At 40.7% G+C, this 27,032-nt stretch overlaps 1 protein-coding gene across 1 annotated transcript in view; it reads right to left on the bottom strand.

Annotated features, from left to right (window-relative positions):
• The window catches only part of PPP2R2C (protein phosphatase 2 regulatory subunit Bgamma), a 200,622-nt gene extending 174,640 nt beyond the window's left edge, over window positions 1-25,982 (bottom strand). Inside the window, exons 1-2 of the mRNA XM_013128901.2 lie at window positions 25,967-25,982; window positions 25,697-25,777 (exon numbers count right to left, since the gene is read on the bottom strand). Of these exons, the coding sequence (XP_012984355.1) occupies window positions 25,697-25,777; window positions 25,967-25,982 (97 nt within the window). The remainder of the gene's footprint in view (window positions 1-25,696; window positions 25,778-25,966) is intronic.
• Window positions 25,983-27,032: the final 1,050 nt, after the last annotated feature.

The raw sequence follows: 27,032 nt of genomic DNA, 5'->3' as shown, positions 1-27,032 counted from the left end.
GTATTTGCTTTATGTGAAAGAAATTGCCAATGCATTCCCTAATGCAAAAAGCAAGCACCCTACGTACCTAAACTTACCCATGATTTAGTGAAGAATAACTGAGACTTCAATTGATATATTTGAGGTCATTTTTTTAACATCTACAGATTCAACACAGTGAACACAGTCCTTGAAGGTTCAGAGAAGCCATGTTCTTGAACTGGAGATCTGCACATGAGCCAGAGTTTAATACTTTTATGTAATACTCTGTGAGTAACAGCTTCAACTAAACAACTGAACTACGCATTGCAGAGACCTCTGAAGACATAAGCCTTTTCCAAAGGGATCATGGTACAAGTTAATTTTATACTAGTTTAAAAGCTAGTTTCAGATATAATATTAGAGATTCAGAAAAAGCAAAGAGGCTTAATGTATAATATCAGTACACTTACCACAAGTCTAAATCCTGCACTGTATTTAAATAGACAGCATTTGAATACCTAGCTAAATGGAAAGCACTCAAATTATGAGCAGCAGCTGTAAAAATAACAGCTGTTCTACTTACTCTTCCTTGAGGATCTGGTTAGATTAACACATATGTAACACTTATGATTTATTCATTGGTTTCTGAGTAGAAACATAAAGTAGCTAGACTGAACTATAAAAAACCAGGTTAATGTAAGTTCTCTTTTTAACACTTGAGAAAGAGCAATACGAACCCTTTCAGCTTGTACATGGCATTTTCTCTTGTTTTAGAACAGCTAATTTATGCACATGATTCAGTTATCACAGCACTGATAGATTAAGCCAGAAAAACACAGTCAACACTACTTTAAGAACATCTCAATTCTCAGCTTCTAAAACTCAAATATGGAACTGTAAGACCTAAATACAAACCAACAGTTACAGAAATAGGATGGGAAGCTTTGGGCTTCTCTAAGCACACTCCCTTAAGCTGCTAATTAAAAACAAACCTTTTAGGAGTCTGATGATTTATATCTAATGTATTGAAGTGGTTATTATGACAAATATAGCAGAAGTTTCCCTTAATGGCAATATGAGCAAGTCTGAAACCATCATATGGCCCTAATATCAGGAAGACTTGCAAGAGTTTGATAAATGCTGACAGATGTTGCATTCATGTGTTATTTTTCAAACTGTTACCATAACGTGTAGAATTGGAACCAGAGATTATAGGCTTCTGTAGCAGAGACGAAACTGGAAAAGGCATTTTCCATGGAATACGAGCTCCACCATACTTCAGTAAGTTGTTCCAAGGCAAATGCAAAGGGCTTCAGTGCACAGCACTTAAATTTCTCTTTCATTTAATTTCTGAATTTCATTCAGTAAGGAAAAACATAAAGCGGTACTCATCTGAGGAAGCACTCTGTTGTCAGACTGTGAGCAAACGCCTGACAAAGAGGATTTTATGGCAAAGATGCGGTGATTTTTGGCTGATAATCAGAGATACGTGACAGAGGCACCAAGGTTGCTTGGGCTTTTCTTGGATGAAAATGATTTGCAGCTCCATGTTCTATGGCTCGAGATCAGACTGAATTTCCAAACAGGCATCTACAGCCCAGGTTTTTATAAATTTACCTCAAACATATTCTAAAACCACATGAAATTTTCCCACAGTCTTCAATACAAAGCTATGTTGTACACATACTCCAAATTGTAGAACAATCCCTATGGAAATAAACATTTTTATTAGGTTTTACTAGAACAACATTATAATCAACTTCACGATCACAACACAGTTGTTTGAGTTACATATGTAACTTTTTAAGCACATTACAAAGAAGAATAGGTAATTGTAATGCAAGTTAGGCTGTGTCCACAACAATGTGGTGTACAACATACAGAAACAGAGTGCAGCATACGGGGACTGTCCATCGGTAGTTGCACACTTTGCCAGTTGGCATTACAGCAATCATAGAATAGTTAGGGTTGGAAAGGACCTTAAGATCATCTAGTTCCAACCCCCCTGCCATCAGCAGGGACACCTCACACTCAACCATGTCACCCAAGGCTCCGCCCAGCCTGGCCTCGAACACCACCAGGGATGAAGCATTCACAACTTCCCTGGGTAACCCATTCCAGTGCCTCACCACCCTAACAGAAAAGAACTTCCTCCTTATATCCAATCTAAATATTCCCTGTTTAAGGTTTAACCCATTACCCTTTGTCCTGTCACTACAGTCCCTAATGAAGAGTCTATCCCCAGCATTCTTATAGCCCTCTTCAGATACTGGAAGGCTGCTATGAGGTCTCCACGCAGCCTTCTCTTCTCCAGGCTGAACAGCCCCAACTTTCTCAGCCTGTCTTCATATGGGAGGTGCTCCAGTCCCCTGATCATCCTCGTGGCCTCCTCTGGAAATAAAACAGTTGCATGTCTTTTTCTATGTTGAGGACACCAGAACTGCACACAATACTTCAGGTGAGGTCTCATGAGAGCAGAAGAAAGTTTTAAAAATGGATTTAAAATTCTGTGGCATCCTTCATCAGTGCGAATGCACAGAACTGGGTTTCTCCTTTTATGGATGAAAACTGTTCATTCAGGTGAAAGACCACTCAATACGAGCAAGAGCTGTTGAATCAGTCTCAGTTAAGCATGTATAAGGATGTATAATTATACAGAACAGAAGTACATGGAATAAAGATAAAATATGATAAAGCATCTTAACACATAGAAAATGGTGTCTATACATTAGGTATTTGAAAGCAAAGGAGCCAAATCCTTTCCATTTTCACTCAAGCAAATTCCCAGTAAAGCCAACAATAGTTTGCTCATCAAGGTTCTTAGCTATAAAATTTCCAGCTTACAGGAGGACTGCTGTTCCCACACAAGCCTCCTCATAAAATTACAATCTCAATTTCTTATTGAAAGTAGGATGAATAATGTAGTTTGGGGCTTAAAAGTTGTTTTCAAAGAAAGATAACTCTTCCCTAGCTTTATCAAAACATCATTAATTTAATGCTGCAAACCCTGGGTAGAAATCCACAGTTTGTGTGATGAAACAGGCCACTGTAAAGTGTTAGAATCACCTCCCTTTTCTGACTGTCAGCATCTCAAAGTCTGCTGCTGTGACATCAAAGTAACAAATGAAAACTTTCACCACCAGTGGCTTTCATAAATGAAATAATGAACCAAAATGCAGAATACTTCAAATATTACCTAGTTTTAAACTAACTTAGGAGTATCTTAGTATTAGAGATCAGATCAAATGCATACCAACTGTCATCAAAATACCCCAGCTATAGCCTCTAATTTATCTGAGGTCACTTGCTGCAGTACCTGAACGGGGCGTATAAGATGCTGCGAAGGGACTCTTCAGTAGGGACTGCAGCGATAGGATAAAGAGTAATGGGTTCAAACTTAAACAAGGGAAGTTTAGATTAGATATAAGGAGGAAGTTCTTTACTGTAAGGGTGGTGAGGCACAGGAATAGGTTGTCCAGGGAAGCTGTGAATGCTCCATCCCTGGTGGTGTTCAAGGCCAGGCTGGACAGAGCCTTGGGTGCCATGGTTTGGAGGGGGGGGGGTTGGAACTAGATGATCTTAAGGTCCTTTCCAACCCTAACTATTCTATGATTCTATGTACCCTAACAATGTCAGCAACATTTTACACAGAAGAAACAGAGCAAACAGTATTTCCTAACTATGCACCTTCTCAAGCACAGAATGGCAACAACAAAGTGCAGTTTGGGTTTTTCTTTTATTTTCCTCCAAGTTACTCTAACACTTCCCTTCAGTTGTGAATTGCTAACAATCTCATACTGGTTTTTAAACTTGTCTAATAAAAACATTAAATTTCAAGTAGTGACAACTCACACTAAGCACAATGCTTCCAACACTTTAATTTTACGCACATTTCCCCTAGGTGGTATAACAATGTTTTCCTAATTTGTATATGTGAAATCTAAATTACATAAGAACAAAATTGCAAAATCAGTATCTACTCTGCTCATACTCCACATGTGATCTAAAAGTATAGAGTGCTTTTGAGATTTACCTGTAAGTATCACTATGGAAAGCTGCAACCAATGCAGTAAAACACTGCATGTCTAGTCAAGCAACAAACCCCACAATCATAGAATAGTTAGGGTTGGAAAGGACCTTAAGATCATCTAGTTCCAACCCCCCTGCCATAGGCAGGGACACCTCACAATAAACCATGTCACCTAAGTCTCTGTCTAACCTGGCATTTAACATCGCCAGGGATGGAGCATTCACAGTTTCCCTGGGCAACCCATTCCAGTGCCTCACCACCCTCACAGTAAAGAATTTCTTCCTTATATCCAGTCTAAACCTCCCCTGTTTAAGTTTTAACCCATTACCCCTTGTTCTGTCACTACAGTCCCATCCCCAGGATCCCTATAGGCCCCCTTCCGATACTGGAAAAGCTGCTATGAGGTCTCCATGCAGCTTTCTCTTCTCCAGGCTGAACAGACCCAACTTTCTCAGCCTGTCTTCATATGGGAGGTGCTCCAGTCCCCTGATCATCCTCGTGGCCTCCTCTGGACTTGTTCCAACAGTTCCATGTCCTTTCTATGTTGAGGACACCAGAACTGCACACAATACTCCAAGTGAGGTCTCACAAGAGCAGAGTAGAGGGGCAGGATCACCTCCTTTGACCTGCTGGTCACGCTTCTTTTGATGCAGCCCAGGATACGGTTGGCTTTCTGTGCTGTGAGCACACACTGAAGCTGGCTCATGTTCATTTACTCATCGACCAACACCCCCAAGTCCTTCTCTGCAGGGCTGCTCTGAATCTCTTCTTTGCCCAACCTGTAGCTGTGCCTGGGATTGCTCCAACCCAGGTGTAGGACCTTGCACTTGGCATGGTTAAACTTCGTGCCCACCTTACAAGCATGTCAAGGTCCCTCTGGATGGCATTCCTTCCCTCCAGCATATCAACAGAACCACACAGCTTGGTGTCATCGACAAACTTGCTGAGGGCACACTCAATCCCACTGTCCATGTCAGTGGCAAAGATGTTGAACAAGACCAGTCCCAACACTGATCCCTGAGGGACACCACTTGTTACTGGTTTCCAGCCAGACTTTGAGCTGTTGACCACAACTCTTTGCATGTGGTCATCCAGCCAGTTCTTTATCCACCGAGTGGTCCACCTATCAAATTGATGTCTCTCCAATTTAGAGACAAGGATGTCGTGTGGGACAGTGTCAAACGCTTTGCACAAGTCCAGGTAGATGATGTCAACTGCTCCACCCCTGTCTATCACTTTTGTAGCCCCGTCATAGAAGGCCACCAAATTGGTCAAGCAGGATTTCCCCTTAGTGAAGCCATACTGGCTGTCACCAAGCACCTTGTTGTTTTTCATGTGCCCTAGCATGCCTTCCAAAAGAATCTGCTCCCAGATTTTGCCAGGCACAGAGGTGAGACTGACTGGTCTGTAATTCCCCGGGTCATCCATTTTCCCCTTCTTGAAAATGGGGGTTATATTTCCCTTTTTCCAGTCGTCGGGAACTTCAGCTGACTACCACGATTTTTGAGAGATGATAGAATTTGATAAATGATAGAAGTAAGGGGAAAAATAAAACTGAGAGTACAATTCTGCATCTTTATCCACAGAATATTACTATAGTACGGAAAAGGCCTGGAAAAAAGCAACAAAAAAGAAACATTACGCAAATTAACGTAAGAACTGAATAGTGCCTGCAGGTAGAAGTATTGCTATAAAGTCTGCTAGCCAGGAGTGGAACTGTTCTGGGTTTTCTATGAAAAGAAATGTACAGATCCACAAAGAGCTACACATTTTTGTTGACATCTTCTTCTGCCTGATCTCTGATGACTGTCAGACACTCCAGTACAAAACTAAGACACAGTAAGTGCACCAAAGAAGCAAGTCTAAAGGACTCTCCTAGTTTGACATGGCTAGAGTTTTCCCTGAAGAATAAAGCAGTTCACATTCTTCCTCCTACCAGCGTAAATGGCAAGTGCTTCTTTTTATTCTCTGCAAACCCAAGAAAAGCTGAAGGCACATGCCACTTTCTTAAACTAACAAAACTACAGGAGCAAAGGCACACAGTGTATATAAAAAATAAATACAAAATGAGGGTTGTGTTATATATTTAATATAAAAAATAACTGATTTAAAAAAACTTAAAGGTTTTTCCTGATGTTTAAGACACCATGATAGCAAAAGCAGACAACTGCCCTTGAAATCCAATGTACTCAGAAATGTTTGGAGACTTAAGCACTGAGTCTTTGCATAAAATCTAGTATGTATATTTACACAGTATCATGCTGAGAGGGAGGTTTTAAATAATGTCTGACTAGTGCTCATTAAAGTTACAGTTAGACTAGACTTGTCTGTATGTGATGCCATCAGGAACTGGAATCATACCGAGCAGCTGGAAGTGCCTGAGGTGCTGGGTTGGCACAGCTGCCTTTCACCTCTGGAGGTCTATGTGCACAAAGCCCATCTCAGCTAGGTACAGCTATTATTGTCTGACAATGTATATACATTGTCTGACAACTGGATCTAAAGACTGGCAGGATTTCATAGAGCTGATTTTGTACGAGTGCCATCTGTATTCACTATACACAGCTTTAAGCATCACATCTGCCTGCAAAGAAATCACATCTTTAACAAAAGTCTAAGCTTTTATACTCAGTTAAAATGTGTAATATTGGCATCCATAGGTCAGCAGATTCCATTTTCTGTACATATCACAAGATCTGCAGTAGCACATACAATCAGAATGGTGTGGGTTAGAAGGGACCTTAAAGATCATCTAGCTTCAACACCTCTGCCATGGGCAGGGACACCTTCCACTAGATGAGGTTGCTCAAAGCCCCATTCAGCCTGGCCTTGAATACTGTCAGGGATGGGGCAGCCACAGCTTCTATGGGCAACCTGTGCTACCGTCTCATCATTCTGACAAAGAATTTCTTCCTAGTACCTAATCTAAATCTACCCTCTTTCATCTTAAAGCCATTCACCATTGTCTTATCATTACATGCCCTTGTCGAAAGTCCCTCTTCACTTTTTTGTAGACCCCCTTTAGGTACTGAAAGGCTGCTCCAAGGTCTCCCCTGAGCCTTCTTGTCTCCAGGCTGAACAACCCCAACTCTTCCATCTTGTCTTCAGAGAAGTGCTCCAGCCCTCTGAGCATCTTCTGGACTTACATCAAAACTGTACTTCCACAGAAACCATGTTAGCAGTTGAGTAGGAGTGTTACAATGATGGGCTCACAAAAAGGTAACATTCTCTAGAAGACAACATGGGAAAAAGAAGTGGCCACAGACGCATTTCTAACTATAATAAATTAAGAACTAAAAAGCTTGAAGAGTAACAAAAAGGGAAAAAAAGCATAAGATTCTATACAGGTATTTATGCAATTCAGAAAAAAACATGTCCCGAGGAATACAAACATCTAAGAATATATAAGAACAAAACCAGAATGCAGTATCAAAACATATTTGTAGAAGATCAAACTCTTTGCTACTCTGAAAAAATCACATTTTAATTATGTGCATACCTACATCACCAGAACAGTAACCAGTTTAAATCCTGCACATCTGTTGCTGTATTCTCCCAGTACCTGAAGGACACAGAGCTTAAACCTTACCACATACTCACCTCCTACCTGTTAAGATATTCCTTCCATCCATTACATACTGCTACTTTGCTAAAAGCCAAATCACTATTAGTTGATCAGCTGCATCAAAACAGGCTGGCAAAGGGACTGTATGGGCCAGCACAGCACCACAGCTGGTAAGAGCAAGGACATCCTGCACTGCAGAACTGGTTGTGCAATATTACATTTCTGTCACCACAGCTCTTTTTCTCTCAGCACATCTAATAATTAAATACATGACACGCCTGTCACGTTATAAGTCATCTGACATGTAGCAATCAGAATTCACGTTTGAATAACATAAATCATCATAATGCAACCTAAGTCTCCTCTCTACAATCAGCTGCATAAACAGCCATTCCAAAAGGCTCAGACACTGACCTCTGAGATGTCAGGCAGTGCTGACTGCCCACTGACAAGTCTGAAAATATGATATGACAGACTCAACCATAAAAATACAACAAATAACCCTTCGGATTTTATTACTTGTCATCTACTCTATGTATTAAAAAAGAAAAAAAATCCCAAGCAAATCTCCTGTGGGAGGATTTGAAAGCTGTGATTTAACAGACATGGCAGTATTTTTAGAAAGCAGTTATGCATGTTCTATATCCCTTAATCCCACCCCAAAGAGGGGAACAAAGACAGCAGCTACTACTTCATGGGTTTGAGCAATACTTTACAAGTGTTCCCTATAGAAAAACCACTATCACCTCATCAGCAAGAATTGATATGAAAAGCCAGATCTCTGCTCCTACTGAAGTCCATGGAAGTTCTGCTATAGCATTCAGCAGGCTCTAAATTGACTCCCATTAGGATAGAATTAATTTCGAAAGATTTTCTCCTTCTTTACAGAAAGCAAAGTAACGATGCATTGTTAAATATTAATTATTGCCAGCCCCAGACAATAACAGAACCTTGTGACTTGATGCTAATGACACAGATACTCAAGGAAATTCACTGACTTTTGCAAATTAGCAATCCAGTAAAAACACAATAGGAAAGCAACGTGAATTTAGGAAGTTTAGCTTAAATTGTTTATGCCACTTGATAATGTATTAGTCAATGTGCAATGTTGTATCTGAATTTTCAGATCCCTTGCTCACATTTCTAGATGTATTAAGTAGTCACTACTGCAGAATGGAGAAACTGTTGTAAAGTATGCCAAACTCCTGAGCTTAGCAATAAGGTTCTTATTTCTCATCTAAATCCAAACATTCATCCCTCATTTCAGTTCCATTTTGCACTCTATTAGAAATGAGTCCAAAGACTCAGGACTGCAACAGAAGCTGAACTTTAACAAATGGAGACCAAATTCAGACTTTCAAAGAATCACAGAATGGTTTTAGTTGGAAGGGACAGTAAAGATCATGCAGTTCTAACCCTCCAACTTGGCGTTGCTCAACTTCAAGATGTTTGCACACCTCCCAAGGGTGTCATGGTCCCTCTGGATCCCATTCCTTCTCTCCACTGTGTTAATTATAGAATCATAGAATAGTTGGGGTTGGAAAGGACCTTAAGATCATCTAGCTCCAACCCCCCTGCCATGGGCAGGGACACCTCACACTAAACCATGTCACCCAAGGCTTCATCCAACCTGGCCTTGAGCACTGCCAGGGATGGAGCATTCACTACCTCCCTGGGCAACCCATTCCAGCATCTCACCACCCTAACAGTAAAGAATTTCCTCCTTGTATCCAATCTAAACCTCCCCTGTTTAAGTTTTAACCCATTACCCATTGCCCTATCACTACAGTCCCTAATGAATAGTCCCTCCCCAGCATCCCTGTAGGCCCCCTTCAGATACTGGAAGGCTGCTATGAGGTCTCCACGCAGCCTTCTCTTCTCCAGGCTGAACAGCCCCAACTTTCTCAGCCTGTCTTCATACGGGAGGTGCTCCAGTCCCTGATCATCCTCGTGGCCTCCTCTGGACTTGTTCCAACAGTTCCATGTCCTTTCTATGTTGAGGACACCAGAACTGCACACAATACTCCAAGTGAGGTCTCACAAGAGCAGAGTAGAGGGGCAGGATCACCTCCTTTGACCTGCTGGTCACTCTCCTTTTGATGCAGCAGAGGATACAATTGCTTTCTGGGCTGTAAGTGCACACTGCTGGCTCATGTTCATTTTGTCATCGACCAACACCCCCAAGTCCTTCTCCACAGGGCTGCTCTGAATTTCTTTTTTGCCCAACCTGTAGCTGTGCCTGGGATTGCTCTGACCCAGGTGTAGGACCTTGCACTTGACATGGTTAAACTTCATGAGTTTGGCATCAGCCCACCTCACAAGCGTGTCAAGGTCCCTCTGGATGGCATTCCTTCCCTCCAGCATATCAACAGAACCACACAGCTTGGTCCCAGCACCGATCCCTGAGGGACACCACTCGTTACTGGTTTACAGCTGGACACTGAGCCGTTGACCACAACTCTGCATGCAGCCAGCCAGCCAGTTCTTTATCCACCAAGTAGTCCACCTATCAATTTGACGTCTCTCCAATTTAGAGACAAGGATGTCATGTGGGACAGTGTTGAATGCTTTGCACAAGTCCAGGTAGATGACATCAACTGCTCTACCCCTGTCCATCAGTTCCATAGCCCCATCACAGAAGGCCACCAAATTGGTCAGGCAGGATTTCCCCCTAGTGAAGCCATGCTGGCTGTCACCAAGCTCCTTGCTGTTTTTCATGTGCCCTAGCATGCCTCCCAGGAGAATCTGCTCCAAGATTTTGCCAGGCACAGAGGTGAGTGAGACTGACTGGTCTGTAATTCCCCAGGTCACCACACAGCACCACACAGCTTGGTGTCATCAGCAAACTTGCTGAGGCTGCCCTCGATCCCATTGTCCATGTCACCAAAAAAGACGTTAAACAGCGCCGCTCCCAGTATCAACCCCTGAGGGCCAGCACTCATCACTGGTCTCCAGTTGGACTTGTGTTGACCATAAATCTTTGAGTGTGACCATCCAGCCAATTCCTCATCCACCAAGCAGTCCTACAGTCACATCCATGTCTCCACTTTAGAAACAAGGATGTCATATAGGACAATGCCAAATGCTTCGTACAAGTCCACGCAGATAACGTCAGCTGCTCTTCCCTTACCCACCAATGCTGTCATCCCGTCATACAAGGCCAACAAACTTCTCAAGCACTATTTACCATTAGCGAAGCCATGTCAACTATCACCAACCACATGCTTATTTTCCACGTACCTCAGTATAGTTTCCAGGAGGATATGCTCCATGATCACACCAGGTACGGAGATGAGACTGACTGGCCTCTAAATTTTAAATATTGGTCTACTGTTAAGTATGAGGTCTGAATTTTACTGTATTTTTCACAATTATTGCTATAAGTTTAATACAACATAAAATTATGACATAACATAATCATGATATCTGAAATAGACCTGTGAAAACTATTGGTCTTTCATTTGTATTTAGCTTTTAAAACAATTTGTGAGTATTTATTCAAAACCAGTACCTCTAATTCTGATTTTCCATGTTCACACAGTTGTTTTTATCTATTTGTATGGACCTTCCAAGTAGCTAAAGGCAATGGGAAAAATATTAAGATGATAAACCAATATGTTCGTTAATTAAAAAAGGGCCACATGGGAAGATATTGCACCTTTTTCAACTTATTTAATATTCTCTTTTTCATGTTCAATATTGCTGTAAAGCAAACCACTTGCATCCAAAATTATTCTTTAGTTATTTAACTCTGTCTCCCTTTTTCTCCTCACACACACAATTCTTAGCAAGTCAGTTGCCAGCAGTACAAATGCAAACCACCAGAAATGCAGGAATGCCAGGATGTACGTAACTCCACAAGTGGTACATGCTGGGAGCATGTGAAACTTTTTACCTTATTTTATTCAAAATACACAATGGATACAGTTTACTTAAGGTCATACCTGCAGTTGTCTTGTTTTCTCCACACTACTGAGCATGTGGCCTGATCTCTTATGTATTTTTTATATGCTTCTGTACAGGCAGATTTCCATCAACTTTGGTTGTAAGAGTGCCTACTCTGCAATTCAGCACCCCAACCTAGATATCTAAGAAGTAAACCACATGATTAGGGACAACACATTTAAAAGCGTGCTGCTTTTCTGAGTTACACTACAGGGACAGTGATAGATCCCAGCTCTTCAAAATGCTGACAACATGTCTTCCAATTTTTGCAATAGAACAGACAGGGCTTGTACAGAACATATTTCTTCATTTCACTACTCTGATTTATCTGCTTAACAGGGTGAAAATTAAAACAGCAGTCATCATATAATTATTGTACTACAATCCATATATATAGGGCATTTAGATTAGGCTGCACAGGCAATTGCAGGGTTGATATGGCAATTCTGAAGTGTTCTTTAAAAGGCATTCAAAGGTATAAAATTTCAAAGTTCTTAAAAAAGCAAACACATTCCATCAGATGACAGGAAAGTTATACCTCCACACATTACCTGAAAGTTTGAAATTACAAGCTCTACTGGAAGATTCCCAATCTCTTGAACAAAGGAGGTCACTGTTAGCTACAGAAACTTATCAACCTGTGCTCTTAATGGAAAGCTGGGCCACACGCACCTTACCAAAGCACGTACTTGCTTATCTGAAAGCTTACTTGAGTACTGCTTCATTTCTGATGCTGGCAATGATGCCATGCTAACTTCTAACATCGGAAACGAAGCAATACTTCAGTAAGCTGCACTCCAGGATTTGCAGAAGACTGATCTCTGAGTCTCTCCCCTCCTAGTATCGCCCCTGTCTGTGCTTTCTTCCCATTCCCTATGTCTGTTCAGGCAGCTCCAGCATATAACCACAGCTACCAGGTACTGCAAGTCTCCTCCATACACTAGAGTCTTGATTTCCTTTCCACCTGAGCTCCACAGTGCTAGAACACTCCTTCCCCCCAGTATCCTTTTCCAAGGTACTTCTGACAGCCAGTTCCTGCTCTGGGTCAAAAGAGATAGGGGTTCTTCCTTTACTCTGTCTCCCCCCAGCAGATGGAAACTAATGCCATTCAAAAGAGAGACCAGAAAGTTGTAGAAATTTAATAACAAAACACACCTCTGATCCAAATCAGACCAGAACTGAAATTAGAGAAAGGTCAGTTCAGTTCTCCACTGGGAACATTCACTGTATACAGAGCTGCCAAAAAAGAATAGGAAGAAAAAAAAAGGCAGGGCGAAGGAAAGCTATCTACCTACCTCTAGCAACACTGAGATTATTTGAAGTGACATTTTTCAGAGGTTTACATATTGGTCAAAGCAGAGTAGGTAATCACTAGGATAGTGAAAGACACTCCTCTGAATATGGGCAAATTTACTATATTCACCTTGTCAATTTGAAGTTACTGCTTCAAAGCATGCAAGTATTAGAGCTTTTTGCAGGAAAGGTTGATGGAATTCTTTCTTTTCTTAATGGACATTTTCTTGTAAGGCTTGTGCTCAAAGCCAAGTAGATAGTTTTGACTGGAATTTTCTGTGAAGAATCGGCCTGAGGCAAACCCAGGAAAAAAAAAACATTACTGTCAGCCTTAATGGTTAGGAGCGGGGTCAAAGTGGGAAACTGGAAATGCGATCCTGAAAAGTAAGTGTCTGCCAGCTTCAGCAACAGAGCACTACCAACTCCTCTGCAAAACTTTTATCAGGGTTAACCAATGTAACTCAAACATCTGTGTGGCACTTTTGACTGGGTGACAGAATAAATGATTGCAGATAGATGTAAAATACTCTGAATTCTGAAAAAATAAAGTGAAAAATTGCAAAAACTTGTCATTAATTCTTTCCAGCTAATTGTAGTGGGGAAAAAAAAAAACAACTTTATGAATAGAAATGACAAAAATCCCTAACAGATGGGACACTGTATTCTACACACCAACCCTCCATCTACTAATGTGACTAACAAATTAATGTCAAATCATATCTCACACCTAACAGCCCATGACATGAGCAGATGGTTTTAATCCCACTGAGGAAGACTTTCTTCTCCACTGAGAACTGCGAGGTGACATGACCATCCATGTCCATCAGTGTCCGATGTTCCTCTAGGAAATCCCCATCTCTGGGACCATATGTGCCCAGAGGAAGATACATACTTGAGGAAAAACACATGCATTAGTAGAGTTACGCCAACTTTCTCCTTTGATGGCAGTAACCATTGAAACTATGACCCTGTTTAAAACGCCAGTAACTTCTGCCACTGCACAGAAAGCAGCTCATTTTGTGACAGCCACTGAGCCATTATCTCCCACAGGATCCCCATCACCTCAAAACAAGATGAGGTCACCAAGATCACCAGCAATCCCTGGTAGTATTGACTTGATTATTTCACTTCCCCACGCCTAAAAGCAGAGTAATTAAATATATAAAATAACAGCATGTTGCTGCACCAAATCATCCAGAAACGGTTATTAGCCAACTTGTAATGAAACATGAATGTCAGCTTGGTGTTTTCTAGACCCTGTGTTTATTCATGTATTATTTGTTAGCAATTGTCTAATTTCAAGTGGAATGCTTTGCTGTTTTCCAGTTACCTCTCATCATCCTAATGCAGATCTTAGTTTCCACTGAAGTTTGCCCTTATTTCAGTTCAAATACTAACACCACAAATACTATGTGTAAGAGGGTAAACAGAAAAAAATAAACCACACCCTTGTAGCTATTCACACTTTAGGAAAGGCCCAAAATATTAGCTGGATACACTGAAGCAAGAAATGTCATCAGGTTGTCAATGCAAGCTCACGACCACAACACAGTTCTTACGCAAAACCTACATCCTACAGATTCACCATACCAAAGGGGATCTTATTCCAGCAGTATGTACAGCCTTATGAATCATAGGCTTTCAACCAGGATTCCACTCAAATTCCAGCACTCTGCCAACCCCTTGAAGAATTCCTGTGATTCACAAACCCCAGTCCCCTTCCTCATTTCGTAAAACTCAGAACAGTAGCATGCCTGTGGAAAGCCTACACCAACTCTTGATCAGATGGCAGCCAGAATTTAAGCAATCTTTCTGCATTTGTCTATTAACAAATTGTTGAGCCACTGGGTGTGTTTTGGTTTAATTTTCAGATGGAGTTCCAACTTCAGTTTATAAATTCTTACATAAGGAAACCTGCATTTCATATAAACAACTCTACTTTAAACACATGTTCAACAATATGTGTGCAGTTCATAACTAGCTTTTGAGTAGAATGAAACAGAACAACACAAGTTTTGGGGAGGTGGTGGACTGCAGAGTGAATTCCCCCAACCCTGGCTTTGAGGTTGGCTGTGATGACCCCTGTAGAACTCTGGCTAGGGGAGATAACCTGTTCTGACAGTGCCTGTTATCTAGAGCAGATTGCCCGACTCTCTGGGAAGGGCAGGATCCAAAGATTTCCCAAGAACATTTTCACATCCAATCAGTCTTTCAGCTCTGCCTGGACTGCCCATGAAAGCGCTGATATTGCAGGCTAAGATGCAATGGAGGGCTGAGAAAAATCAGTCCGGTAGAAACTAGATGAAGTTCAAATTAAATGTTTTGTAGCTTACTGAAGAGAAACTCTAATCTTTAACCATCCCTACCCTGTGACACTTCATTTTTTTCCCAAATGACTGGTGAAATGCAGTTACACTGTGATTTCTCAAATAAATTATGAGCTATTAGCATATGCCAGAGCCAAAAGGATTTTTTTCTTTTAAATAATCATGAAAGCTTAATCCAGCCTACAGATTTAACACTCACTCATGGGAGTGGGACTTAATATACCGATCTTCAAACATCACAGATTCTCTCCCCACTGGCCAGATCTGAAACGTTAAGAAACATATAGACAGCTCAGCCAACCAACTTCTGGAAAGCTGTAAATATTATTTACAAAACATTCACTGTGCCAAGTAAGTACCAGAGATGAAATATTTACATATTTCTCATTTCAAAACAAGGACAATTCCACCTCTTCACTGTGATAATCATGAAACATGTCAAGCAGGACCAAATCAAGGAATTGGCAGACTTAGCTGGCAAACAAAGAAACCAAAAGAATCTAATAGATATTGAAAAGATACATATTCCATATGCTCTGTGATATTTTATAATGGAACCTTAAGATATGGATGCGATTGAAAAACAAGACGTATGACTCCATGTGGATAAGTATCTGGTTTATTTATCTTTGGTAGGCAAACAAATAGACCTTGTTAGCTTCAGTTCAGGAATGGGGCTATACAAAGATAAAAATAGAATCAGATAAAGGAAGCATGCCAGATTATATTTCACATTCAATATTACTCACTTAGAAATAAATGAAAACCCAAGAAAAAGGCAGAGATAGTAATAAAATCTATTGTCTGTATATTACAACAAAGCAAAAACATACACTAATACAACTGGCCTCTTTTCTTCAGTTTTTCATTACTACACTGCTTCACTAAGATACAAGTAATAATAGATATAAAATGTGAATCTAAATACCTCTGGAAATTAAAATTTATGGCTCTCCTAGCAACTGTATCTCACACACTTGCATATATGCAGTATTGTGCATGTTATTTGGTGTGGGCTTTTGTGCTTTCACAGCAATGAGGTTGAAATATGGTTGCTGTGGGAACTATATCTTTGAATTTCTTGACTTGTGCTATCATCTGAACTCAAATGTTACATTAACATAGGTAAGCGTTTGCTGGTTTTTTCCACAAAAATGAAAAAGGAACCTATATAGATGGTTACGTATTTAACTATTCTTACCAAAGAAACAACACACAACTCCATGTCTGCAAAAGTACAGAGTGCTAATTATTCTCACACTAACGCACATAAGAAACAAAACAGAGCCAAAATAAAATCTGCGAGTGAAATGTGTCAGGGTACTTACAGAAACAGTATGCAAAAACCAGGACAAATTATTTCATTATGTCTGAGGTTTGCAATCATCCTTTTTTTATTCAACTATTTAACCACAGGGTTTGAGCACATGCTTGCTTTCAGGCATTTGATGAGAGGATATATACACACATACACACACACATACAACTGTCAGATGCTTTGCAGCTTCTTAGTGAGTGTGCTTCTCAGGTGTGACAGGGCTGTCAAAGCCAGCACTGCCCAGACCCAGTTTGCACAGGTGTTGCTCTGGGTACCTTAAGAACACACAGTAAAAGGAAGTGATTTCTACCATAGGAGTGCTGAAGACTGATATATGATGTGTAATTTAGATCACAAGCTGCTAGGGACTCACCTCAGCATAGGAGAAAGACTTAGTGCTACTGGAGATGTTCTTTAGCAGAGGTGGTTTATCTCATGGTAGAATGAGGAAGCTCAAACTTGGAGGTCAGTTTCCTTGACCCAATTACTCCTTTCAGTATTTCCCCACTAGTACATTTTCTGTTTTGACATCATCAGGAAAACAGAAGTCAAGTCCTTTCACAAACTTCCATATAGTTTTGGAGTTGTTAGTGAACAATTATGCCTCTAAAATACTTAGATTAGAAATCTGAAATACCAAGTTAATATTGCTGTATTTTTAAATTTAAATAAGTTGAATCACACAATTGCTACTTCCAGAAAAGTCAACATAGGCATTGCATTTGAAGTAGGATCTTCAATTACAGTGGAGGAGAATGAAGAACAAGGGAAATCAAAAAGCAACAGAAGTCACAAAGTTCCTGAGGCAAAGTGGCACCTTTCTGGAAAAATGCCACTATAAAGCCACCCTCTCAATGCTCTTGGCAGACCAGCAAGGTCTCCTTAGCTTCCACCTTGGAAAGGTGGACATTCCACTAGGACAAGTGTTCTTATGGAGCAAAACCTCCAAGAAACCCAGGAAAAGCAGTCCAAGTAAAATTACCACTGTGCTTTCCCGGTTTAGAATAGAGGAGACAGCATGCACTGGAAGTAACAGCTTGTTGAGCTTAAGAATCAAACAAAAAAATCTGTTCCCATGAAAAACCTCAAGGAAAAAAAAACAGTTCAAATTTTACAAATCGCAATGCATACAAAAATAAGAATTCTTAAAATGTGAGCTCATTCTTATTTTAAACCCATTATATCTACTTTGCACATCATTATGAAGGACTCCAAGTTAGGGTTTCTTGCAAATAAACACAATCTGAAACACAGGCTATTTCCAGAATAGACATTCAATTTCAAAGCAAAGTTTATAATACTTTACATACATATATATGTGTACACATATATATACACAAGAGCTTATAAGAGAACCTTCAAAAATAAGACCTATCTGATGGACAAAAGCAACCACAAAAACCAACCTGTACTAAAAATTTCAAAGGTCACTAAGATTACTCAATAAGACAGATCTAACAAGAAACCATTAAGTCTTGCAAGAATAACACTTCTACTTTGCATCTCTGAGTCTAGTCCTAAGAGGGGAGTTTATTCTGAATACGAAGAGAAGGAATATTCATAGAATTCAGTATCTCAAAAAAAAATTGGGGCCTATCTTTGTTTCAGGATTCCAAGAAGACTCTACTAAATAGGGTAATTAGCTATGGTAGTTGTTTGAAATGAAAGGCACATTGCTAACCACGCTAAATAGTTTTACAACTCCCTTTTGAATGACACATGCCCTTTCTATGAATAGAACGTCAAATCAATGGCCCCTGTTAGTGTCTAGATGTAACTGTTTCTGAAGGGAATATATCACCTTTAACTGCAATACCAAAATGGATCCACCTAAAATAATGGAACTGTCTCTTGCATCATACTTCTGAACATTTTGTAAAAATTACATAAGATGGTAGGTGGGGAAAGATTTATGATGTTAATGTTTTGCATATTCCTGCAATCAGCCCAACTGTCAACTCTATTCGCTGTGACATGAGCTGCTAGAAAATGTGCTTGTAAATAAACATAGCCAAGACATCTGGGGAATGTGTGCATTCTGAAGAGAAACTATATCTGATGCAAAGCTTAAAAATATACAAATGGGTCATCAGTTTTAAGAACATACAAACATTTTTAAATATCCTGTGCTCAAACTATAATAGATCACACATGTGCAAAATATTATGTTTATAAAACAAATAGTATTTATTTATTTACCTTTCTCCAGGCTAAACAACTCAGTTCCCTCAGCTGTTTCCTATAAAACTTGTGCTCTAAACCCTTTCCAGTTTCATTGCCCTTGTTTGGGCACACTCCAGCACCTCAAAATTCACATGAAATACAAAGGGTGATCACCCACAAAGGAATAAACAGCATAGTGCTGTATTCACTCTTCTTGATGAAAAACAAAGACAAGTTTCATAATATTAAGAGTATTCTCCTTAGCTCTTAATGACAAAAACCAAGAAACATATTCAGCTGAAAAAAAAGATTTACCTGTTTCTCAGTACTCTGGTTACCTTAGGAAATAAAGTCACATCACTGCATCAGTTCTTAACAGAAAGTGATCAACAACAAACCTGAAGGTATGATAGCTTTGACAAGACTTATCATTAAAACAACTTGGCAGATTCAATAAAAGGACTGCAATCATTATATTTATCAAAGGTTTTAGGGCATTACAAAAATGCAATGTTTGAAGACAAATACTTAACTGATACTAGGAGGTGAAGGAAATTAAAGAACTAAGACTCTAAGGATGTCCTTAGAAATCAGCAAACTATGAAATGAGTGACCAAAAAGCCATTACATGAAATCTCTGGACTCAGTCTTCCAAAGAAAACAGACAAAATCCATGAGGTTTTAGAGACTTTGTGAAGTTCAACCCAGCTAGAAATTTGTGAGGTAGCTCCCTCTTCTGGATCACCAAACAATGACAAGTCAATATAAACGGCAAGAAGCAGAATTTTGCTAGTAACACCTTTCACTATTTGGGGGCATTGCCAATTACCATTAGGCAATCACACAGACACTTATAAAGACCATTATTTTGAGTAAGAAGTTTATATCCGAGTAGCAAACTAGGAGAGGAAGGTAGCTAAAACCCCTAAATAGCTTGATATCATTTTGGAACCTTGTCAGCAGCCAGTCCAAACATGCAAAAAGATACTGACTTCTGCTTTCAAACTCTCTGCATTTTACTGAAAATGCCTTTTACTGAAAAGAACTGACAAACAAGAGTATTAAATCCGGGTCACTTTCTCACCAGTATGATCTGCAATATGACTTCTGGATGCATATTTGCAGAAGTTAAGCTTCTGGGTTGTTATTTTTGAAACAGAAGAATCTTCTTGGAATTTCTTTTAGTTTTGACAGGCTCATATAGAAAAAAAACTGCACAGTAGGAAAAGCTTCTCTGCACATCAGCTATTCAGACATTCTCCAAGACAGCTTTGGCAATTTCTACACATATTTATAAACTCGAATTGGAAAGATCAGAAAATGGGTACTCCCTACCCTTATATAAAACTCAACTCCATAATAATGACCTATAATGGAAGAGTAGGCTTTGTGAAGACCTGGTGATTTTTCTGCATCTCAGCTGGAACCACAGGCAATTCCGCACTCTTTAAATTGTCCATCACTACTCAAGCTGAATGATAATGTTTGACTGAAATATAAAAATTAGCCTAAATGGCAGATCTATGGTCCCAATGTTAACTTCATCAGGGTTACAATTTATAACAAAAATAACAACATAAATTATTGCATATTTAATGAGAAAGAGGAAGCATAAAAGATGTTCCTGTTAAATTCTGGACTAGATAACTTCAAAGCATGATTTCTTTACTTCCTAATACCTGCATACTCAGGCATAACACAGTGTGATTTCATCTTTCATTATGTTTATACTGAGTGCATCTTAAAGGATATGGCCAACTGAAACACCCAAGGAAATTCTGATCATTCATGCATGGATAAAACCAAAACTGCCAGCAGTTATTTGAATGGAACTGGAAGGATCATGTGAAGTGGTAAGCCTTGTAGACCTGGAAATAATGAGAGATGGAAAAGAGATAAGATTCCCTGTCCAGGCACCTGCTGCAAATGGCAGACTTCCAGTGGCACAGAGGGGAGACCTCTTTGCCAGACTCCACAATAGCAAAAGGACTGAGACCCTCCCCACCATGATCTTCTTGGCAGAGAGAAGGGTTACAGAGGACAAAGGGAAAGTAAAACCAAAGCTGAGGAAACCAACAAAAACTAGAAACCCCAACTGAGTATGTAAGATATGAAAAAGGGGCAGACTGAAAGGACAGAAAAAGGATTAATGGGAGATTAGAGAGTAAAAAGGCAATTGGCTGAAGACCACATCCTGGAAACTGAGATGAAGGCTGTAACTTCTGGCATCAAAGAGCCACAGAAAAAAACTGTACTAAACAAGTACAGCATGTTAGAGTGAAGTCCCTGAAAAGGGCTGGAAAATCTGAAAATCTGTTTAAAAAACAAAATAACAAAACCAAAAAACTTTAGTCTGTTTTTTAAGCTTCATCTAAACAGCACCTCTTTTAAGGTTACTGAAAAGGAGCGAACGTCTTCAGTCAGGTATTTACAAAAGAAAATAATGACCAAAGTGCTAACATAGTACTTGTTTTATGGTCAAATGGCACTTAATGCCTTAAGGGAGAAAACACTCTCTAGCACTCATATTAAATTCCAATAGAAACACTATGAAAGCAAGGATTTTATAAATCATTGCAATTAAGTCATCTTAATGTACTTCATTTATTCCATAAAAAGCAAACCAACTCTTAATCAAAACACATTATGAAACAACAAATGAGAAACGTACATAAGCCACTTATCTTCTCATAACAAGTACATATATTTTCCAGTATTTTATTTTCACGTTTTTTACAAAATCCATGCCACAAATAAGCAGTAGATAAAAATATCACAAAATGGACTATTATTGTAGATAAGTATCACCTGAAGTTAAACTACTGTAAGTATAAATATAACTTAGATATAGGTTAATCCTTCCTCTTTGTCTATCATGCTGAGCTTTTCACATTCAAACTCAATATCAGATTAAGCAGCAACAAACAGAAGTATAATCAAATACCCACATTTTCTTGTAAGGAGTCATTTACCTGGTTTGGTCTTACCCAGTCACATCTAATGTTATAATGGGAACAAGGTTTGACAGTAACACTTCTCAGACAGGAGCCCTTTTCCCATGCTGTAGCAGCTCCCAGACATCAAAGTTAACCAACCAAACACCAACACAAGCAACTGTAAAATCAGGAGGGACAAAACACAGAGCATTGCTGAATGTATAAACCGGGATGTATGAAGTAGGACTTCATGCATACATGGCATCAGAGGGTATATCCGGGTGCACTTGAGCCCTGTGACAGACCCTGCAGTGCTGTATGCAAGCTGCTAGTATCCTAGATACACACTGGGGTGAGACAAGGAGTGTATCAGTGTCTTCCAAGAATCTTGTTTTCCTTTGAAGAAACCCAGAACTGTGAGGCACAGAAGCACAATTCACTAAATCTCCAGACTGAACTGGGAACCTGGAACTGTAAAGCATATCTATCCAACTAAGGTCTCATGGAAATACAACATCCATTCATGGTGATCACATTTCAAAAGAAATGTTGGCAAACGGTGAAGTGTTAAGAGCTATTACCATGCCTTATTAATAAGAGATCAAGGAAAAATCAATTGTTTTCTTCAGCCAAAAAAGGACTGAGATGCAAAAGCATCCACAGATGGAGACTTCCTATTTAATTAGACCTTACTTGTGAAGGCATGACTCACAAGGACATTACTTTAGTTGTAAGCTTGTGCAATTACATGGCTTTCCATAGAATTTGTGTAATAATGGAAACAACAGTATTGAACCAAATCCAGACTTACTGTCTTAGATTGAAAACTATAGCTATGGAGGTAAATCTGACAGTGATTAAATTCATATTTGTAAGTTCACAAGTCTTTAGTTCCTCAAAAACGTACATTATTCAAACATACCTATACAACAAAATAGCATATTATCCATCTTCTCAATCAATCTCTCTTGAAATGACTCGGAAATCAAAGACACTGTTAGAACAGCGTAAGGTAAGTAACAGGAAAGTACGTATCATAATTCACAAGGCACTTATGTTAAGCAGAACCTTCAGCCATGTGACAACATGAAGTTACAAAATAGATGAGAAGAAAATTTACACTGCAAATCACTTTCCAGTCTCCAATGAACTAACTTTATGAAAGAAAAATTATTATTTAGGATTCAATCTTTTCATTAACCATACAGTCATTCCTGAATGCAAAGCTATCTAGAATAACAGAATACCAACTTAGAATTCACAGCATAAAATATTTCAAACGTGCTTTAACTTATACAAAGTTTGCAAGGAGTTAATGAGATTTGGAGCACAAAAGCAAAGGGTCTGGAACAAGCAGTCCACTAGATAGTCTGGGCAAACAGTACAAGACTTGGCTTTTCAGAAGTCCCAGATACTAAATGCTTAATAACTGGCATTCAGCTTCAATAAAAATCACATCCTTAGCTTTCATATTTCATTTTGCTAGCCTGTAAAAGGATACTCCAATACCCTTCTTCACATCACTTTTGTGAGGCTGCACTTAATGTGAGCAAAGTGCTTTGAGATATTTAGCATAAATAAAATATATTTTGCACTTAGATGTTAATTATAGAAGTGGCAATATTTGAAATAGGGCTTTGTTTCAAAGCAGCAAGGCTAAATCAAACATGATTTTCTTGGCTTTGATTGTGATATTTTACTTGCTATGCTTTATTTTTCCTTGCATTTGAAATATGCAATTTTCCTTTTCTGTTATGTAAATGAATGTTTTTCATCTGACACATCTATTTTTGGAAAAAGAATAATTTTCTTTCCTAGTCTAAGGCAGAAATGTTGCAGAATGCAATTCTGAAGTCTAGTGGACAGAGTACTGCAGAGCCACTGCATGCATTCGATAGCAAAAGCAGCATACACACTCATTGAACTTAGAATATTAACATGCAAATATTTATCTATACAGAGATAAACACAATAATGTTTAACATTCATTACTCCTTCTGTCTATAGGTTAAGTGATCTTAACCAATACAGCTGCAATCACAACAGTTGTGGCCTCTCTGAAAAGTAAAAAGAACTGGGACAAGGATAGCAAAAAACAAATAAATCTGCAATGGAAGCCAAAGGAACAATCCATTTTAAGTCAAGGATTCTGGGCTTTTGTTTGGCTCTGTGTAACTTAAGTAATTTCAGAAACAAACTTCAGCAAAGGAAGAGGTGCAGACTTTATCAAAAACAGTGGCATGCAAAAGGTCAAGCCACTTGCCACATTGGTCCTTCCTTTTAAATGTTGTTTTTCACTTCTGCAAAGTGTGTTGATTATCCAGCCATGTGTGTTCCTAGTTATCAATGTCTGTCAAAGACAGCACATCTTCTGGAAAATGCATGTCATATTTGTATATAATCATATTAACACAAACGTGTTTACTACCTGCAGGTAACTTTGTTTCTATAGCTCATGTGACCAAATTACACTGTTTCAGCTCTGTTTCCTGTTCCCTGCATTTCGTATATTCCCATATTGAGTAAATAAAACACGTAAGATTTCCATTTAAGTCACGGAGTAAAACCAGGCATCCATAAATTGTCACTGTTAAAAAGAACTGAATCCATGGCTAGCAAACTAATTTTTAAAATTATGTCATGGGACAAAAGATGACCCCACCAAGGAAAAAACCCACCTGTTGAGAATAAAACATTCTAGTCTCAAAGCAGTGCTGCAACACTGGTATCTACCCAGATAAAGAAGGTTAAGAATGATATTCTATTCATTCAAATCTTTAAATGAAAGTAAATGCTAGCCTAAAGTTTATATTCAATATTCTATGATGCCTAAAAAATTCAGCCACTCACTCATTACACTCCCTCACACGGATGTAATTTCCACCCCCACCTATCGTCATCACATCTGGTTTGGTATGCAGTTTCTCACACATACAGAAAAGCCATGGAGGAACAAAAGCACAACGTGTTTTGTGAACTGCTTTAGTATGTAAGTGTGTGTAATTACACACACTATTAAGTATATCTTGAAATATAAACCACCACGGGATAATTGTGAGGTGGACAGGGAACCCTAGTTCAAAGCCTTGATCAAGCTGTAGTTATTATTAGTACACCGGGGTTTAAATTACTTTTCCAAACAGTAAAAAAAAAAGACAACACAAAAATTAACATCCCAGAGGATGCTGATGATACAGCTAAAACAGACCCCAAACAGGCAGTCTATCTACCAGCCCTAGGCCAGATCCGTAGCTTCATCACTTCAGCCTGTTTGTGAAACAAACCTTAAATATGTGAAGTGAGGTTTCATTGTCTGTCTACCCACCACATATGGCAGTCATTCACTGTGAGAAGCTTTCCCTAATGCCTAACCTGAAGCCAATCTGTTACAGGGTGTCACTTTCCTCAGTATTAGAAAGTTTTTCAGTCCAGCCAAACTTCCCATGCACTTTAAGCCCTTACAAACAGTAAAGACACTCCTCTCGGAAATGCTGAACTCCAACAGACCAAAACATAAAGATGAGGTCCTAGCTCCACTTTAACTCACCAAAAACATACACTGAAATAGGCTCACAGGCACTGCACACTACACATCTGGCACACTGGAAAATACAGGCTGGCACCTAAGTTTAGATATTGAATGCAGAGTTTGCATTGGAGACAGAGTGGAGACAGAGGGAGACTTTTTTACCCTGCACCCACAGGTTGATGTTTTTCTGATCACAGAATATTAAAATAAAGAACTTTCTAAGTTACCTCTCTTCAAAGTTAAGGGGGTAAAAAGAGGACCAGAAAACTTTCCAGCAAGTACCACACAGCCTGCCTCACACCCATTGCCACCAGGGCTGTGAGGACTGGCCACCAGCAGTGAAAACCTAACTTTTCGGAGTAAAAACCCAAAACAAAACAAGCCAAGACACTTTGACAAGGCCAGGCACATGCAACCCATCAGTGGCCACCTCTGCCAGCTCTCCTCCCTCCTGCCTCCTGCCCTGGGCCCACACACCGTCTTCCCCGCCCCACAGGCCCCACGCCCCATATTGGCCACCGTGTTCTATCATTGTCGTTCTCACATCAGCAAGCCACGTTCCATCCACACGCTGCCGGATGGGGCAGCGGTCGAGGAGCCGCGCCCCATCTCAGCACCCCGGTACTCACCATCAGAGACCTCAAACTCGGCTGCTCCATTGAGCTGGTAAAGGCACCAGTCAACCGCGCTCTCGCCTGGGGGGCTGCTAACTGGGCAGGGAGGAAAGGCACAGTCAGTCAGGGGCACCCGGGGGCGCCGGGGAGAGGACTAAGAAAGGGAGAAGGGAAGGAGGAAAGGCAGGGACGGAGAAGAGGGGAGGAGAGATGGAGGGGGCAAAGGGATCGGAGGGATGAGAGGAGACCGGGGAGGGCCGGGGAAAGGACAGCGCTTCCAGATACCCTGTTTGTGGGACATGGGTGTTGCCGCCGAAAGGCGCCCAGTGCTCTGAACTGTTATTTGCTGTGCTCCCAGCGCCGGCAGCTCGGGGCGCCTCCTCCTTCTCCCAGCGGAGCGGGCGGCGCAGGCAGCAGCGCTGCCTCGGGGCGCTCCGGGAGCCGGGGGAGGGAGGACGGGAAGGAGGGAAGGCTCCGCCCGGAGCTCCCGGCGGAGGCGGTGCAGCCTCGCCCGGCCCCGCCGCTGCCCCAACAGGTGTGAGCGGGCTCGGGGCGGCCCCAACAGGGCGGTGGGGCCGTACCCAGCGGAGCGCCGAAGGCTGTCGGTGGGGCAGGGGCGGGGCAGCCGCTCCGCCTGAAGCGAGCCGTAAGCACGGCCGTGGGAGGCGATGCCTCTGCCGGGCCTTCCTCCGCTGCCCGGGGTGGAGGAGTCTGACCGCTGTTGGTAACTTTAGCCATGCACTCCCTGTCAGGTGCCTCCCCGTCTGTGCTGTATCCCACCGCTGCTTCCCAAGCACACGGTGCGGCCAGCCCGGCGTGTGGTGCACCAGGACTCTGGGGCGTACACCCCTGGAGAACCCATCATAGAATCAGCTAGGTTGGAAGAGACCTTTAAGATCGTCGAGTCCAACCATTACCCCAGGATTGCCAACCCCACCACTAAACCGTGTCACTGTAGGCTTCATCTACACGTTTTTTGAACGCTTCCTAGGACGGTGATTCCGCCACTGCCCTGGGCAGCCTGTTCCAATGCCTGACCACCCTTTTAGTAAAGAAATTTTTCCTAATATGCAGTCTAAAGCTCCCCTGGCACAGCTTGAGGCCCTTACCTCTTGTCCTATCTCCCAGCCTGCCACACCAAGCACCAGCAGCTGCATTTTCACCACAGTTCTCTTACCGTCCCTAGGCCATGTAGGTTACTTTGTGGGAAAAGGCTGCAAATACAATGTATATTATCGGGGTTTATATACGCTGAAATCACTGCAGGGCTGGAGAGTGGTTTTTCCTCTAGCCCGCAGACCCCTGTGGATCCGCAAACTGTACAGCATCCATGAGTGGTAAGTAAGAAATC

This window comes from Melopsittacus undulatus, chromosome 7 (assembly GCF_012275295.1).
Source record: "Melopsittacus undulatus isolate bMelUnd1 chromosome 7, bMelUnd1.mat.Z, whole genome shotgun sequence".
Lineage (NCBI taxonomy): Eukaryota > Metazoa > Chordata > Aves > Psittaciformes > Psittaculidae > Melopsittacus > Melopsittacus undulatus.
The sequence above is the reverse complement of the archived record's forward strand: the minus strand, read 5'-3'. Positions and strand labels throughout refer to the sequence as shown.